We start from the raw sequence: 14,430 nt of genomic DNA on the forward strand, positions 1-14,430 counted from the left end.
CGTGGCGCGCCCAGCCCTGGAGGCCAGGTCATCAAATTGACAAAGTTGGCCGCAGCCTGGGGAATGGGGGGTGTCCACGGGGGCCGTGGTCTGGCCTTGTCCCCGGGCCACGGAGAGGCCCCACAACTCCTCTTGTCCTCGCCGGTTGGAGATCAAACGGCTGACAAGGCAGCTGCGTCCTTCCCAGTCTGACAGGCATTTCCAAGTCCTACCCTGGGCCGAGGAGCGCGGGGGGCGGGGTGTGACTTCCAGGTTGCTGTGATTGTCAGGGGCGCCTCCTGGAGTCACCCACCCGAGTATCTGCGGAGATCTGGCCACACCTACTCCTGGGCCGGCAAGTCCAAGTCCCTCTCCCACATGGAGCGCCCCGGTCCCTTTACCCTCTCGCTTGCCATAGACCCGGTTTAGGAGGTGGGGCTGTGTTTGACCCCTAGGAGTTAATGGGGGTAAGGTGAGGGGAGGGGACAAAGATTTGAGTGAAAATCCTTTTCCAAATGGGACTCAAACAAGGTCTCAAACACTTCTCACCCCTCACGTGCTCTTGATTCTGTTCTCTTAGTGTCGTTTATTTTGTCTTCCTCACCCTTCCAGAGTCTGTAATACCAGAATTTACATGGAGACACTTTTTGGAAGTTGAACTCCATCATCTACCCAATCCTCGCCGCCCGCGACCATAAAACAAAAGTAAAAACTACCAAGCGACTTTTCCAGGGAAACGAAGCAATTCTTACTGTCCCCCAACTCCCATGTCGACCCCAACCCTTTTCCACAGTCCACGCCCCCACCCCCAAAGTCCAAGTCCGAAAGAGCTTTTGGGTGGGTGGAGACTTGCGTTGATTCAATTTAGTTCACTCACACAGCACCCCGCCCCCCTTCTCAGGGGGTCCTGCTCCCAGGAGGGAGGAGATATAAGGACGATTTTTCTTTTATTTTAAAATAAGCTGCCCAGTGCCCCCCGCCAACCCCCTCCCGCTTTTGCGCAGCCGGGGCTTGGGGGATTGAGGAGCGCACAAAAACGCGGTTTGCACGTGTGTCCGGCTTGGGCTGCGGGTGTGCGCAACCGGCAACTGTGTGTGTGTATGTGAGTGTGCGCGCGCGCGCGAGTGTGTCTCTGTGTGTGCTTTCTTGTTCTCTTACAGGGTACAATGTTAAAAAGCCACCGCTAGTCGCCCCCAGTGCTCCGACTCTCTGGGTCTTTTTGTCTCTAGTGCAGATTAAACGTCACGTCCGCACTTGAACTTGAATTTTATCCCATTGTACAGAGGCAGCCCCAGCCATAGAGAGACCGAGAGCTCCCAGAGAACCCGGACTCCGCCATCTTCACGTTGCAATCTATAGCTCCCAGTCTGCGCCCGCACCGACCCAGGCGCACTGGGCGAGCCGCCCCTCCGCCCCGCTCCCCCCGGGCCCGCGGCGCCAGGGGAGCGCTGGGGAGCGCTCGCGGGGACTCGGCAGCCCCTCCGGCCGGCGCCAGCCTGCCAGGTGAACTGGGAAGGAGCCTCTCCTGGTGTCCCCCCAGAGCATCGGAAGGGTCAGTCTCCGAGAAAAACAAAAACAAAAACAAAAACAGGCAGCCCGCAGAAAACCCAGAAACAACCGAACCGGGGCAGTTTTACATTGCTTTGGGTTTTTTGAGGGGGCGGGGTGAGGGGGTACGAGACAAGTCCCCAAGTTTTCTTTGCTTTTTTTTTTTCCTTTGCTTTTTCTTCTTTTTTTTTTTTTTTTATTTGTTTGCATTTTTTTCCCCTCCTGGTAGAAGTGCACTTTCCACCTACCAGACCCTGAAAGAAAGTGTCAGGAGCCGGTGCAAAACCCAGTTTAAGTTCAAGAAGACATTTGCAAGTGCAAGAGGCCAAGCAGTTTGAAGAAGTGTAAGATTTTTTTTTTCCTTCGAAAGAATATATTTTTAAAGAAACCAGCCAGTCCGCGGAAAGCAACAGCAGTTTTTTTTTTTTTTTTTGCCTCTTTTTCTTATTTTAGATCGAGAGGTTTTTCTTGCTTTTCTTCCCCTTTTTTTCTTTTTGCAAACAAAACAAAAAACAGCATAGAAGAAAGAGCAAAATAAAGAAGAAGAAGAGGAGGAAGAGAGGGCAAGAGAGGAAGGGAAAAAAAACACCAACCCGGGCAGAGGAGGAGGTGCGGCGGCGGCGGCGGCGGCGGCAGCGGCGCGGCGGCAGCGGCGGCGGCTCGGACCCCCTCCCCCGGCTCCCCCCATCAGTGCAGCTCTCCGGGCGATGCCAGAATAGATGCCGGGGCAATGTCCCGCCGCAAACAGGGCAACCCGCAGCACTTGTCCCAGAGGGAGCTCATCACCCGTAAGTGTCTGCGGAGTGCGCGCGAGGGGCCGGAGATGGGGCTCCGGGCGCCTGGGGCTGGGGATACCGAGCCCGGAACAGCCGAGCCGGGCCAGGCGCCGGGGCCGCCCGCTGGCTGGCAGAGTCTACGGCGTCGGCCTGGAGCATGGCGGGGGGCGGGGGCCATAGGAAAGTTTCTTTGCAGCCCAGGGAGTTGGGGCGCCAAGCAGCCGGACGTGCCTCGGGCTCGGGGGCCTGCAGAGCCGGCTCCGGCCAGGGAGGGGGCATGCAGCCTGGAGGAGTGTGTGTGTGTGCGCGCCGAGCCCGGCTGGACGCTCGCCCCTCCGAGCGGCGTGTGTGGCGGCGGCGGCGCTGGTGGCGGGGTTTGGAGAGGAGGGGGAGGGGGCTGGGGGAGCGGAGGGGGAGGGGGAGCCGGGAAGTGGGGAAAAGTTGGCGAGCGCGTGGGTCCGCGCTGACGGCGCGGGCGGAGGAGAGCGGGGTGCGCTTCGGCTGGGGGAGCCGTAGGGCCAGGGGCGGCCGCCGGCTCCGGGTCCCCGGTCCTTGCGCCCGGCCCAGCAGGGTGCCGGCCACGCCGGTCCTAGGATTCCGCAGCCGCCTTTCTCTCCCCTCCTCCTGCTATTTGCAAAATAATCCAGCTGCGCGGCTGTTTGCAGGGCTCAAGCCCCCCTCCCCACCCCCCATTTCCCCACCTCCGTCTGTCTCCTGGGATGATCTTGTCTTCTTTCCCCCACTTCAAAAAAGGTGGGGGGATTGGGGTTGGTGAAAAATCCCCGCCACGAGGAAAAAAAAAAAAGGTTGTCAGTTAGGAGTGGGAAGAGAGTGATGCGCTTGTAAAATAGTAAAAGAAAAAAAAAGAAAGAAAAAAAAAGGAGACCCATCAATCTCGTATCCATCTTTCTATCTCAGTATCTTTCATCTTTCCTATCTAAATAAACAAGGCAGGTCGCAGTGGAAATCCACCGGCTGAAATCGTGTAGATTTCAAGCATGTGGCTGGGCTGGCAAAGTCAGGCAGCGGGGCAAGACAAGCAGCAGCTTCCACCACCCCTGTTGGGTTTATTTAGCAGAGGGGAAAAGCGAGCGCGAGCGGGCCAGGTACGGTGTTTGCAGGGGAGCCCGCCCCGGGTCCCCGCACACTTGCACCGGGAAGGTGGCTTTGCGGCGCTCCCCGCCCGCCGCAGCCCGCGGGGCCGCTTCTTCGCTGCGCGCGAACATTTCCCCGCCGTTCTTTCTCTCGCGGTGCCTGGGTCGCCGTTCCTTTTTTTTTTTTTTTTTGTTGCAATAGAAATAAAACATCCTCTGGGTGCCATCGAGACCGCGGGCAGGTTATATGCCTGCAATCCGCCGCGCACCTCGCCGGGCTGGGGCCGGGCTGCCCGCGCGGAGCTAGAGAGGGCTGCGCGCCCAGCCACCGCAGAGGACTGGCTGCCAGGCGGCCGAGAGCCGAATATTTATGTTATATTTTAAAAAATTTAAATAAATAAATAAATAAATAAAGGGGTTCTCCCCTCCCCTGAAAACCCAGCATAGGAGCCATCTGCTCGGAGCAATTGCTGTTGCCATCTCTCCTTTGTTACAGCAGATACATTAGTAAGAATTTGTGGATTTATTATGGTTTTTTTTTTTTTTTTTTTTTTTTGGTGGGGGAATAGAAATTAAAGTGAGATTCGCCTTGGGAGAGGGATGCCTCTTTGGAGGAAGGGAAGAGGACTTCTCTTTTATTTTTCGCCATTGTAACATCAAAGAAGACTCGCCGGCTGCGTTTAAAACAAAATGTTTTGCAGCCAGATTTGAGCTTGGTTTGATGAAGGTCTTTTTTGCCAGTTGACATTTCGATCCTTTACCAAGCCACAGCAATGGCTTATTCTACACCCTTCCCCCTTTAGATGGGGTGGTTGTTAAAACGTCTATACTTGCAGAGGCTTAATTTCTCCAGGAGGCAATTTGCCCCACGTAGCCTCTGTATAATTGCAAGGGTTGTTTTTGAGGAGGGGGAATTGGGGGGGTCGGGGAAGGGGGAGTGGATGGGGGTGCACTGCCAAGCTGGCAGCAGCGGCGAGCCAGGAGTGGTTGCAGTTGTGTGTAAGGGGAAGAAGCAGGTAGGTTCGCTTTGCTTTGGCTCTCCCTCTCCTGGCATTACTGGGACATCAGGCGAGAGCCCTGGCCAGAGGACTGGTGGCAGCTGGGCATGGGGGTGAGGGGTGCCTGGTGCAGCACTTTCCCATCCTTCATTTGTTCCCTGTCTCGCTCAGCCCTGCTCAGAGCCGCGCTGGGGAAAGCCAGCTGACACTGGAGCAGTGGCAGGGAGGGAAAAAGAGAGAGGCAAAGGAGAAGAGAGGTGGGGAGAAAAAGGGGAAGGAGACTAGAGGGCAAAGGAAAGCCGGCCTGCCTTCGAGGGGCACACGGAACCCAGGCTGTGTGTACGGGTTTAAGCTAGGAGAGTGGTCCAACCAGTTTTCAGACAAGGCTATTTATTATCCAAAAGCAGCTGGCTTTTCGTCTGTCCTGTGTCACCCGGGAGGGAGGTGGGAGAGCAAGCAGGGGAAAGGCAGGAATGGGGTGCACTTTAGCCTCTCTGGCCTCTGGAAGTGCCTCTCCACAAATGATGCCGGAGCCGTGGACTCAGGGTGCTTTGGAGCCCTGGCTGGCAAAGCGGGTGCTGTCGCATCCTCTACTTGGGGTTCACATTTTAGATTTTAAATGCAAAAGATACCCCTTAAAACATGGTACATCTTTATCAGTTGGGTGGCAGCTCCCGGGCCTGTGGGGCAGCAGCCTCAGGTCCTTCAGGGATGATGCAACTGCAAATAACTGATGGCCTGGGAAACAAGAGGGCACACAAATAGCACGCATGGTCTTTGTGGGTGGGTGGCGGGGGGGAGGGGAGAGGGGGGAGGGAGCGTCTGAGAAGGGCTCCATAATGAGCTAGTTAAATTTACAGACAGGGCCAGGGACAAGAGGAGTGAGGTAAAAAAGAGTGAGAGACAGCTGGTGATGGAAACCTGGGCTTCTGGTTTGCTTCAAAATGTTTGACCCAGATGGATATGGCTTTTAAAAGCAGAGGACAGACACAGCTATTAATAAAAAACAAACACAAAACAACACAGTGGCAATCGTGCCGAGGGGAGGTTAAGGGGGATCGGCTGACCACGCAGAGGAAAGGGCCAGAGCCCGCTGTGCCAGACAGGGCCAGGGTGAAGGGAAGAGTACTTAAATCCAAGAAGGAGCTTGATGCTTTCTGAAGAGACCAAGGAAAATAAGATGTCCATTGTAAACTGCGTAACCCCAATCAAGGTGATTTTCTCAACAACCCACCAACAGGTTTCCTAGGAAGATTAGTAATTTTCCGTATGAATTCACGATTTTGTAAAACAACTAGAGACCCAAGATTCAATGCAAAAGTTAGGCTAACTGTGTTAATTCCATGGTTACCTTTTAAATTAGGTTTCGCTGTAGCTGTGTGTTTTGAAGGCGGCGGTGCTCACAATTATCTTAACTCCCCAGGGTAGAGTATATCTCCAATGGTCCACATGTCTTTCAAAACTGGGCCTCCGATAAATTTCATACGACATAGCCCTCTTTTTTTTATTTTTGGTTAGTTGGTGGGGGGGAGTGAAGTTCCTCTCCCTTCTGCACAGAAGGGAACCCCATATCATTAGAAGTGTGATATAAGTCAGCTGCTCTGATTCAACGGGAGAATAAAAACGTGTTCATCAAAGGTGTTATGCCAGGCTGATTTTATTCATTTGTAATTCACACCTGAGAGAAAACAGCCGTGAGCATATTTTAACAACCGCTAATATTTTTAAAGGGTCTTTTTTCCCTACCTGAATGATATGATGTACATATGCATATTTCTTTTCTTTTCTTTCTTTCTTTTTTTTTTTTTTTTTTTTGATGGGGAGGTTGCTATCTGCCTGTGCTTGGCCTTGGCGATTTTTTGTCTGGCCTTTGAAATATTTCGTAACAGAAAACTAGTCATTTCTGAAGTGCTGGGGTGAATGCAGTTGCTTTTGTGAAGCCGGCCTTAGAGACATCGAGGCTGGGTTAGCTGGTTGGGTGTGTTGCGTCAGTGACCAGTGTGGAGGGCTAAATGGGTCCTACTCAACCCAAGGGAAGGCCAACTTTGGGTGCATTTGAGAATAATCAGAATTATGTCTCAGGTGAGACAGAAGCACAGAAAACAGTCGTTTACAGATACCAGTTTCTAGCGCCTTCTCAGAATGGAGTTCTTGGCACTGTCTTATAGCTTAGAAGACGGCTTGCACCAACCTTCATTTATCCCCTTTTCATCTCCTATCTCGATTGCTTTGCATTCTCTGTTGCTTGTTGTGATAAAATACTTTCCAAAATAAACTTTCAGTTGAATTGGCTTTTGGTTGATGGCAAGCTGAAACGCCGAGCCGCGCCTAGCGCCACTTGGCAGCTAGGGGGAGCTCGGTGCCCGTGTCATGGCTTGGCGCCTCCGCTACAATGGGCTAGGAACCGGCTTCCATCAGTAGCGGCGGCAGTTGACGTTGCTGCAGAATGTCTTAAGTGTGAAGTTGTAATATTGATTTTCCAGCAGAGATTCGTGCAGGACAAAATGAGAATATAAGTTTGAGAAATCTATTTTCAAGCTATCGCCATCGATTTACAAGCCCTCACTTGGCAGATGGGTGCATTTTCTTTTTCTTTGATTTTCTTTCTTTCTTTTTTAACAATTAAAATTGTGAGTTTTGAATGGGTGTGTTTTCCCTGATTCGTCCGTGGTCTTGACGTTCTGAAAATTCTGCTGCGTTATTAAGGTGCTGGTGATCGGGCTGGGGAGGTCTGGGGAAGGCGGACTGCTCATTTCCATCTTGCGTGTCACAGACCCAGGGAACAGTCGAGAGTTGCTGCTTTTGGGAGTCGTGTACCTAAAACAGCTTGATGAATGGAAATCCTTTTAGCTCAAATTTTATAACACTTGGATTCTCAATTCCATTTATTAGGTAATGTTCCCTCTGTACTAAGGGAAATAGCACCGTTCCCCAAAGATTTAAAATGCCGACTCAAATAACATGTAAAACTTTGTTTGGAAAGAGTATGTGATTGCTAGAGCCAGTGTTGATCACATCTTTCACCCCAAACAGTTGTCCTTTATGGATGGCTTTTAATGAAAGGATTTCTCCCCTAAACATGTAATTTAGCGATGGGGAATGTATGTGCTTTTGATCACAGGATTTCTAGATTTATAATGTCTTCTTTCCCGAGTTGAAGAAATCTGCAGACTGCACCCTGAGTCTTATGCTAGAGTTCAATATATGAGCAGAAGAGGTTACCCTGCGACAGGAAAGAGTGCTTTATTCTAACCTGAAAGAGAAATAAATTAGGTCAGACAAAAGCCTAGCGCTGTCGTCAGCTGGAGAAAGAGCCTTCACTCTCCAGTACAGAGGGCCAGCAATTTATCTGATGATTTCTCTACTTCATTTAATGTTTGAATCGAGCCAGTTGTAAGCATGTAGTGGCAGCGAGCTCCCTGGACCACTCAGAGATGAAGAGGCACGGTCATCTCGAAGTCTTGGGCCAGACGGTGGTCTCTGAGCTGCAGAAGACCGTTAAAAAATCAGTTTAGTAATCTCCAATCCTTTGCCTTAGAACTCAGGGGAGTTTCCAAGCTGTAACTAAACACAGATCATAGATAAGACAATGCAGGAAAAAAATATATGGGGGAGGGAACGGGAGGGGGTCAGGTCCTTGTCTGTTGGAGACTCTCCTTCATCTCCCATGGCTTAAGGATGGACCTTCTGGCTGCCTGGTTAGGCCTCACCTTTAGCTGAAACTCTCCAAGGACTTTGGCCTCTAGGTTAATGTTGGCTTCACATCTGGGGAGATCAAGGAGAAAGTAAATGGTCTTTGGGGACTGTACCCTGCACTACATGGTTGAGTTATTGATACCGGCTAAGCATCCTTCTCTGAAGACGGTGTTAGCTGTAGATACACTTTTGTATTTATTAATGGGGAGGGGTACAGAAGACACTAGGAATGAATGTCTGTGTCATCCAGCTGCCGTGAGTATGCTTTGTCACTTTGTGGCACTCTTTTGACTCAGGCCATTCGGCCTGAGGTCCTGTGTGCTCTGTCCTGTCCCTACTCCCTGATCCCACTCAGCTTCCTTCCGGTCCCAGGGAGCCAAATGTCAGGGAGATGTGCTCAGGCTCGGTCCCCCCGTTTCTCCATCCCTCCCCAAGAAACACTGTGTGCTGACTGCCTTCCTTGAGCAAGTATGTTTCCAGGGCGTGGGTAAAAAGTGCCGAGAGCAGGCTATTTGGAGACGCGTGGAAAGAGAAGGACACATTTCTTGCGTCTTCTGCACAAGCCAGTGAGGAGGGTGAGCACAGCAGCCTCGTTTTTTACTGGCAAAAGTGACACTAGATGGAGGCTTGATGAATGGTGCCACATTCACGGGATGTTGGTCCAGCATTTTGACATATGCAAGTCTTTTGTGCAGTTGCTGAAAATCAAGAAATTCATTCTTTTTTCTTTTTCTTGTGGCAGCTGATAATTTGCTTGGGTGTTGAATAGCCAGCCTGAGCTATTTTACTGTAATGAAATCCCAGACCACACAAAATTAAGTCATTTCAAAGTAAAAAAAGAAAAAAAAATCCTCTCTTTTACATAACTTCTTTTTTATGACCCCCTTCCACTGAACTGCTGAAATACAAATAAATACATTTGTGAAATGTTCTAATGAGTTTTCTGCTAAAACAACATGCAGAAGTGACTCAAGAAAAGTTGAGTGCCAATATTATTGTGATTAACATGTGCCTCAGAAATGGATGCACTGCTAAGAATTAAAAAAAAAAAAGGCGGTGGGGGGGTCATGTTTAAATTCCTACCTTGGAAAAGAGATGTCGAAAGCACTCCTGCCCTTGCTATTTGCTGTTGGCCTCAGATAATCCAGACTCCTCCAGCTAAAGCCTTGAGGTCCAGTGTCCTGTGTGGAAGCCCTTCTTTTCTTCCACACCTTTGAAAAAAGCATAACGTTAAATAAAAACAAATCTCTTCATTTGGCCACAAAGAGTGCTTTTATATCACATCATTAGGAGCCCGTTGTGGCTCTGAAGATTGAAGGCATTTGCAGTTTTCTAGAACCTGCTAAATGTGTTGAGAAGGATTGCTATTGTGGTAAATCTTTTCCTTTTCTTTCTCTTTAAAGCGCCTATTTTATTTGTCAAGCCTTTTATTTGTAACCTTTTAGTAATGGCCGAGACCTGTGAATATACCTGAGTATGTTTTCCTTATTCACTTGTTCTTTTTTCTGCTCTTGTGTTGGGGAGACCCAGACTCCTGGGCTCAGTTTTTGGGGTTCTGGAGAGGTGTGTGCAGTGGGGGAGAGAAGGCGGTTGGACTCCATAGAGCAACTGAGGATATTTTTCAGGGAGCTGCTTACGCATCCTAAAATTAGGCTGCAGTCCTGCAAACAATCTGTACACAGGGAGGCCCTCCCCAAACACTCGACTTTCCCGCCTGGAGACTGTGGACCAGAGGTATGGGAGTGAGGCTCTTCCTGTATCTAAAACCTCTTCAGGGATCTGGAGTTGCCACTTCCTGGCCCGCAGGCCAGGCCCAAAGTTTCCGCCACTGGCGGAGTCAGCGGGACCCTGGTCATTTTCCTGGGAAACCCACACTGGGAAGCATGTTTTGCACCGGCTACCTTCCCTTGCTCTCCCTCTCACATGTCAGAAATGGCGATCGAGGTGTGTGCCTCAGCTGAGGAGGGGCAGACAGGACCTCATGGGGTGGTGGCTGTGGTATGCATCTGTCCCTCCAGGGAGGCAGCCTTTGGAGGGTGTCAGGAGGGTGCAGAGCTGACCTGGAGCAGGCTGGACTCCTCTGACCATCTACTGAGAGGGTCGAGGGTCAGGACAGAGAGGGGTGATCTGGGTCTTGCTTCCTGCTTCAGACTCCGCCTGGCTGTGCCCTCCCAGGGTCCCCACCCCCACCTTGTGTCCTAATAACCCTGCGAGACCCCCTGTGGACATTCTTCTGACACCCGCCTCCCTCTTATCTCCATTTCCTTCTCTGCCGGGCACTTCATTATTCCCTCCGTTAGGGGAACTTCATAAAATCTCTTGTCGTGCCTTTAAGCGTCATCCAGTCATAGATTATTTTCTCCACCAAGAATTGATTCCTGCTCTCTCTCCCTCCACCCTTCTCCTCCCCCCTCCCTACGGTTGTTATTTTCTCTTGGATCCAATAAATTAAAAATGGATGGCAGCTCAGAAAGTGTTGTGCTCCGTCGAGTGTGTGTGTGGTGGCGTTTCCGTGTCGCCTGGAGTCCCAGCCCCTCCCCAAGTGTTCACGGAGAGGAGATGAAAAGATCTCTTCGTAGATTATGGGTAAGCATGGGCTTGCTGGCAAGAGCTCCCTCTTCGTAGGAAGCAGGTGTAAAGTCTCCAGTCGGATGCAGAGCTCGGGCGGATGGATGCTGAACATTTCTTGTAAACATGCGTACACATCATGATGGCGGTTGTGACGTTGGTGGCACACGATTTTAAGAGCCTGGGACCCATCCCCCCACATCCTTCCCCTTCCCACCCCTGTCATCACTGAAACAATAATTCCGTGTATGTTTCTCCTGGACTGTAGCTTAGCCATTAAAGATAAGAGAGTTGGATTTGAATTAATGCAGGGTAAGGAGGAGCAGCAGCCCATGTACTGTGTATGTAGCAATGCACATGTGTGTGTGCAGGCAGCCACGCACATGCCTGTGCTCTGGGGACAGCAGGCAGCAGACCTCTCGGCTGGAGTTCCCCTAAGGGCAGGTGCATGGGCAGTTGTTAGAGATGGACCAGGGAGGGCGGGGTCCTTGGCCCTGTGTGTGGGGGAGTCACTGGCCAGGTAAGGCCCTGCTGAAAGCTTGCAGCTGCTGGGGGCTTGTTGGCGGCTTGGCTGGGCCTGTGTTAACGATGTCTTTCCATTTCTGTCTTCTGCCTCAAATTCCTTCCCAGCAAAGCCGAGGCATGGGGAAGTTTGTCTTGGGATCAAGTACTTCCCCTTTCACTTAACAACGATGTCCATTATTATTTGTGAAGCCTGATTTCATTGCTTCTAAATGCATTTACCAGCTGGGAGGAGGCCTGGCCTTGTAAATAAAATGTGGTTTTGTTGTAAAAGAAAATCTAACTCGTGTGTGTGTGTGTGTGTGTGTGTGTGTGTGTGTGTGTGTAAATACAGATTTGTCCCTGCACTTTAGGATTTAGCATTTCAGAATCCACCTCAGCCCTCCGATATCTGCCTTTCGAACAAGTTGTCTGCTGCATCCATTCATTTTTCCTCTTAATGAGTCAAACATTTTAGCAATTGCTCTACTTTATTCGGCTCATAATATATTGAGAGCAGCAATATTCTGCGGGGCTGCCCGACACTTGGGGAGCTTTTCATGAAAGCAGAGATCATCTCAGAGGAAAACCTCATCTTGACTTTACTTTTTTAAGGCCTGAGTTTGCTGGACAAGGCTGCCTGAGGGGCTGGTCTGTAGGGTCTGGGAATTTGAAAGGCTGTTTTCATTGGTCTTTTTCCTGGTGCTTTTTCGTCTCTGGGTGGCAGGTTGGACCACTCTGCCTGTTAGAACAGAGGCCTGGTTCTCTGAGGCTGTGCAGAGCCGGGAGACTCAGGTGTCCATAGGGCAGAGAAAGAGGGGTGTCACTTTGCCCTTCCCAGGGCTTGGCCAAATGTTTTTCTCCTTTTATTTCTTCCATTATCGATACAGTTCTAAGGAGGGACACATGCACACATATGCAGGCACCCTACACGCCCAGCTTGGTATCTGCCTGCCAGCGGAAATGAAACCACAGTCTTTGGGGGTGTCGGCAAAGGCCTTGAACGTGAGCTTTCAGGCCCACTTGGTCCATTTACTCTGACCCAGAAATTTGGGGCTGGGGGTGACTCTGCTGCCTGATGTTGGGGGTGACCTTGCTACCTTCCTGGGAAGTGTCGCACACAGCAGGCCAAGGCGCAGTGCCACAGCCTGGGTGGTGGGGAGAGGAAACCCCGTTCTTTGGAATCGGGTGAACACCCTGTCATCTCAGAGGGTTTGACTTTCAACACTGAAAGTGGGAGGGGAAGGAGATAGTTTTTGTTTGTTTCTTTTCCTCCCAGACTCCCTTAGAGGCAGTGAGTTGGATCTCTGGTCTGGGAGGTGGAGATCCCAGCTCAGAGCTGAGCCCTGGAGCCCTGGATAATCCCGGGGCTGTCTTGGGGACGCCAACGGGGTCTGGCTCCCAGGTTGGTTGACTGTTAGGAGTTGACGCAGAAATCAGAGCTGCAGCACAGCAAACGGCTTTGGACACCTTCAAACTCAATTACGGGGGCTCGCAGGGCTGCTGCATGAGGAAAGTGAAAAGGCAGAGACTGCCAAAAAAAGGAAAGAATACCAGATGTTACCAAAAATAAAAAAAAAAAAAGGAGAGAAAGGAAAAAGTGCTGGTACATACTCTTGGCAAAAGAGGAAGCTGAGAAGGAGGGGTGCTTGCGAACAGGCATGTGTGACCTCTGCTAATTTTTAAATTCATCTGTGTTTCTTTTGAATTAGAAAATGAATTTGAAATTACGTAGTTGAAAACCTCCTAGCAGAGAGGAGATATTTAGGCTTGCTAGAACTCCTACTCAGGAGGGCGGACGAGGCTGAAAAAGTTAATAAAAAAACAAACAAAAAAGTAAACCGAAGATTAAATTAAAAAAACCAAGAAAACCTCTTCGCCCTCAGAAAGGATGGTCCAGCTGGCCATGTGGATTTGTCGTTGTTTGTTTTTATCAAATCTTCCACTGATGCAGGAGTTTGCCAGGCCTGGACAGGGTGGCATTTAAAATAGTACCAGGTACCGCGCCTCACCCCTGCCTCCTTTGAATTCTCAATTTCATTATGTCCTTTTTTGCTTTTCAGCTCATTTCTTTTGTGCCTCTCTCTCTATTTTTTAACAAAACAATATTTTGACATCCTCCTCCCATTTATTAGAGCACCTTCTGTAAAAATGGCGCACAATACATCCTTATATTTCTAAAGAACTGTTTTTACAGCGCTCTCCTTTGGCTCTGAAATTATGTATATGTAATTGGTAATTAAAGGTGCGAGCTTTTCAATATAAACAGTATTGCTCAATGTTAGATCATTAAAGGGAAAAAGAGGCACCAAATAATTACCTTTTACATTCTGACAAACCGTTCACAGGAATCCAGTCTTCCCTAGAACCTCTGTTCGGTGGGAAGGTTGTGATTACATTTTAACCATAGCAAAGCATCTTTTCATAAAATAAATTGGTAAATTAATTACGTGGCATTGTCTTCAAACCTCTTTTTAAGTAAACTCCTATTTCTTTCTAAAGTGTAATTAATGGTTTCTGGGACCAGCTTTGTGAGGACTGTTCCCTTTACCTTGTAGGTTCTTTTTGTTAGAGAGATGCAGGCAACAGATTTAGGATTTCCTCGTCTGCGGGGCGTTTTTGTACTGCCACATTTCGGATGCATTCTGCATTTAATTCATCGAGGGCTCTGTCTGCTTTTCTGTAACCAAAGGTGGGATCTCAAATTGTAGTTTCTCTTCTCAGTGATACCTACGTCGCTACCTATCCACACATAGTTCATACGTGTGCGTTGCACGTCACATATCGTCGTATATTCCGTATTCAGTTTCACACATGGACTCTCCTAGGCCCTGCATAGCCTCGTGTTCAGAAAATAGAGAACAGTGATTTATGTGTAGGATGGGAGATGCCACAGAATTTTTTCCTTAAATTATCTGTTCTTTGGCTCTGGCACTTCAATAACTTCACTGCCACGGAATGTATTTTCCTCCCTCCCATTCCTTCTCGCCGTTCCTCTGTGGTTTTCATTATCCTTTCCTAAATACCATACAACTTAAAATTTACCTGCCTCCTCGGGTTTCAGACCTTTGGCTGCCCTCTGGCTTCCCTGAAGACCCCGCCACTCGTGCCTTCTCTACGACTACTGACATTTGCTCTTGAAAAATTCCGGCCGGAATTTGCTCAGACCCGAGGGGAATATGAAACCTCCACACTGTCCACTTCTCTTTATTTATGACACTTTCGGCTGCCGAGTCTTCCAATTTTCCCTTGAGGAGGTTGCTGCTTTTT

At 49.7% G+C, this 14,430-nt stretch overlaps 1 protein-coding gene across 3 annotated transcripts in view; it reads left to right on the plus strand.

Annotated features, from left to right (window-relative positions):
- The first annotated feature begins 635 nt into the window (after positions 1-635).
- The window catches only part of BCL11B (BCL11 transcription factor B), a 103,743-nt gene continuing 89,948 nt past the window's right edge, over positions 636-14,430 (plus strand). The window contains exons 1-3 of one of the 3 annotated variants that reach the window (XM_063645485.1): positions 636-684; positions 1,263-1,482; positions 1,757-2,315. In XM_063645485.1, coding sequence (XP_063501555.1) covers positions 2,258-2,315 — 58 coding nt within the window. In that variant the 5' untranslated portion in view covers positions 636-684; positions 1,263-1,482; positions 1,757-2,257. Of the gene's footprint in view, positions 685-1,262; positions 2,316-14,430 lie in introns of all 3 variants that reach the window. The other 2 variants (XM_055288232.2, XM_055288231.2) reach the window with 2 other exon arrangements.

Source organism: Symphalangus syndactylus, chromosome 8 (genome assembly GCF_028878055.3).
Source record: "Symphalangus syndactylus isolate Jambi chromosome 8, NHGRI_mSymSyn1-v2.1_pri, whole genome shotgun sequence".
In the NCBI taxonomy this organism is placed as follows: Eukaryota; Metazoa; Chordata; class Mammalia; order Primates; family Hylobatidae; genus Symphalangus; species Symphalangus syndactylus.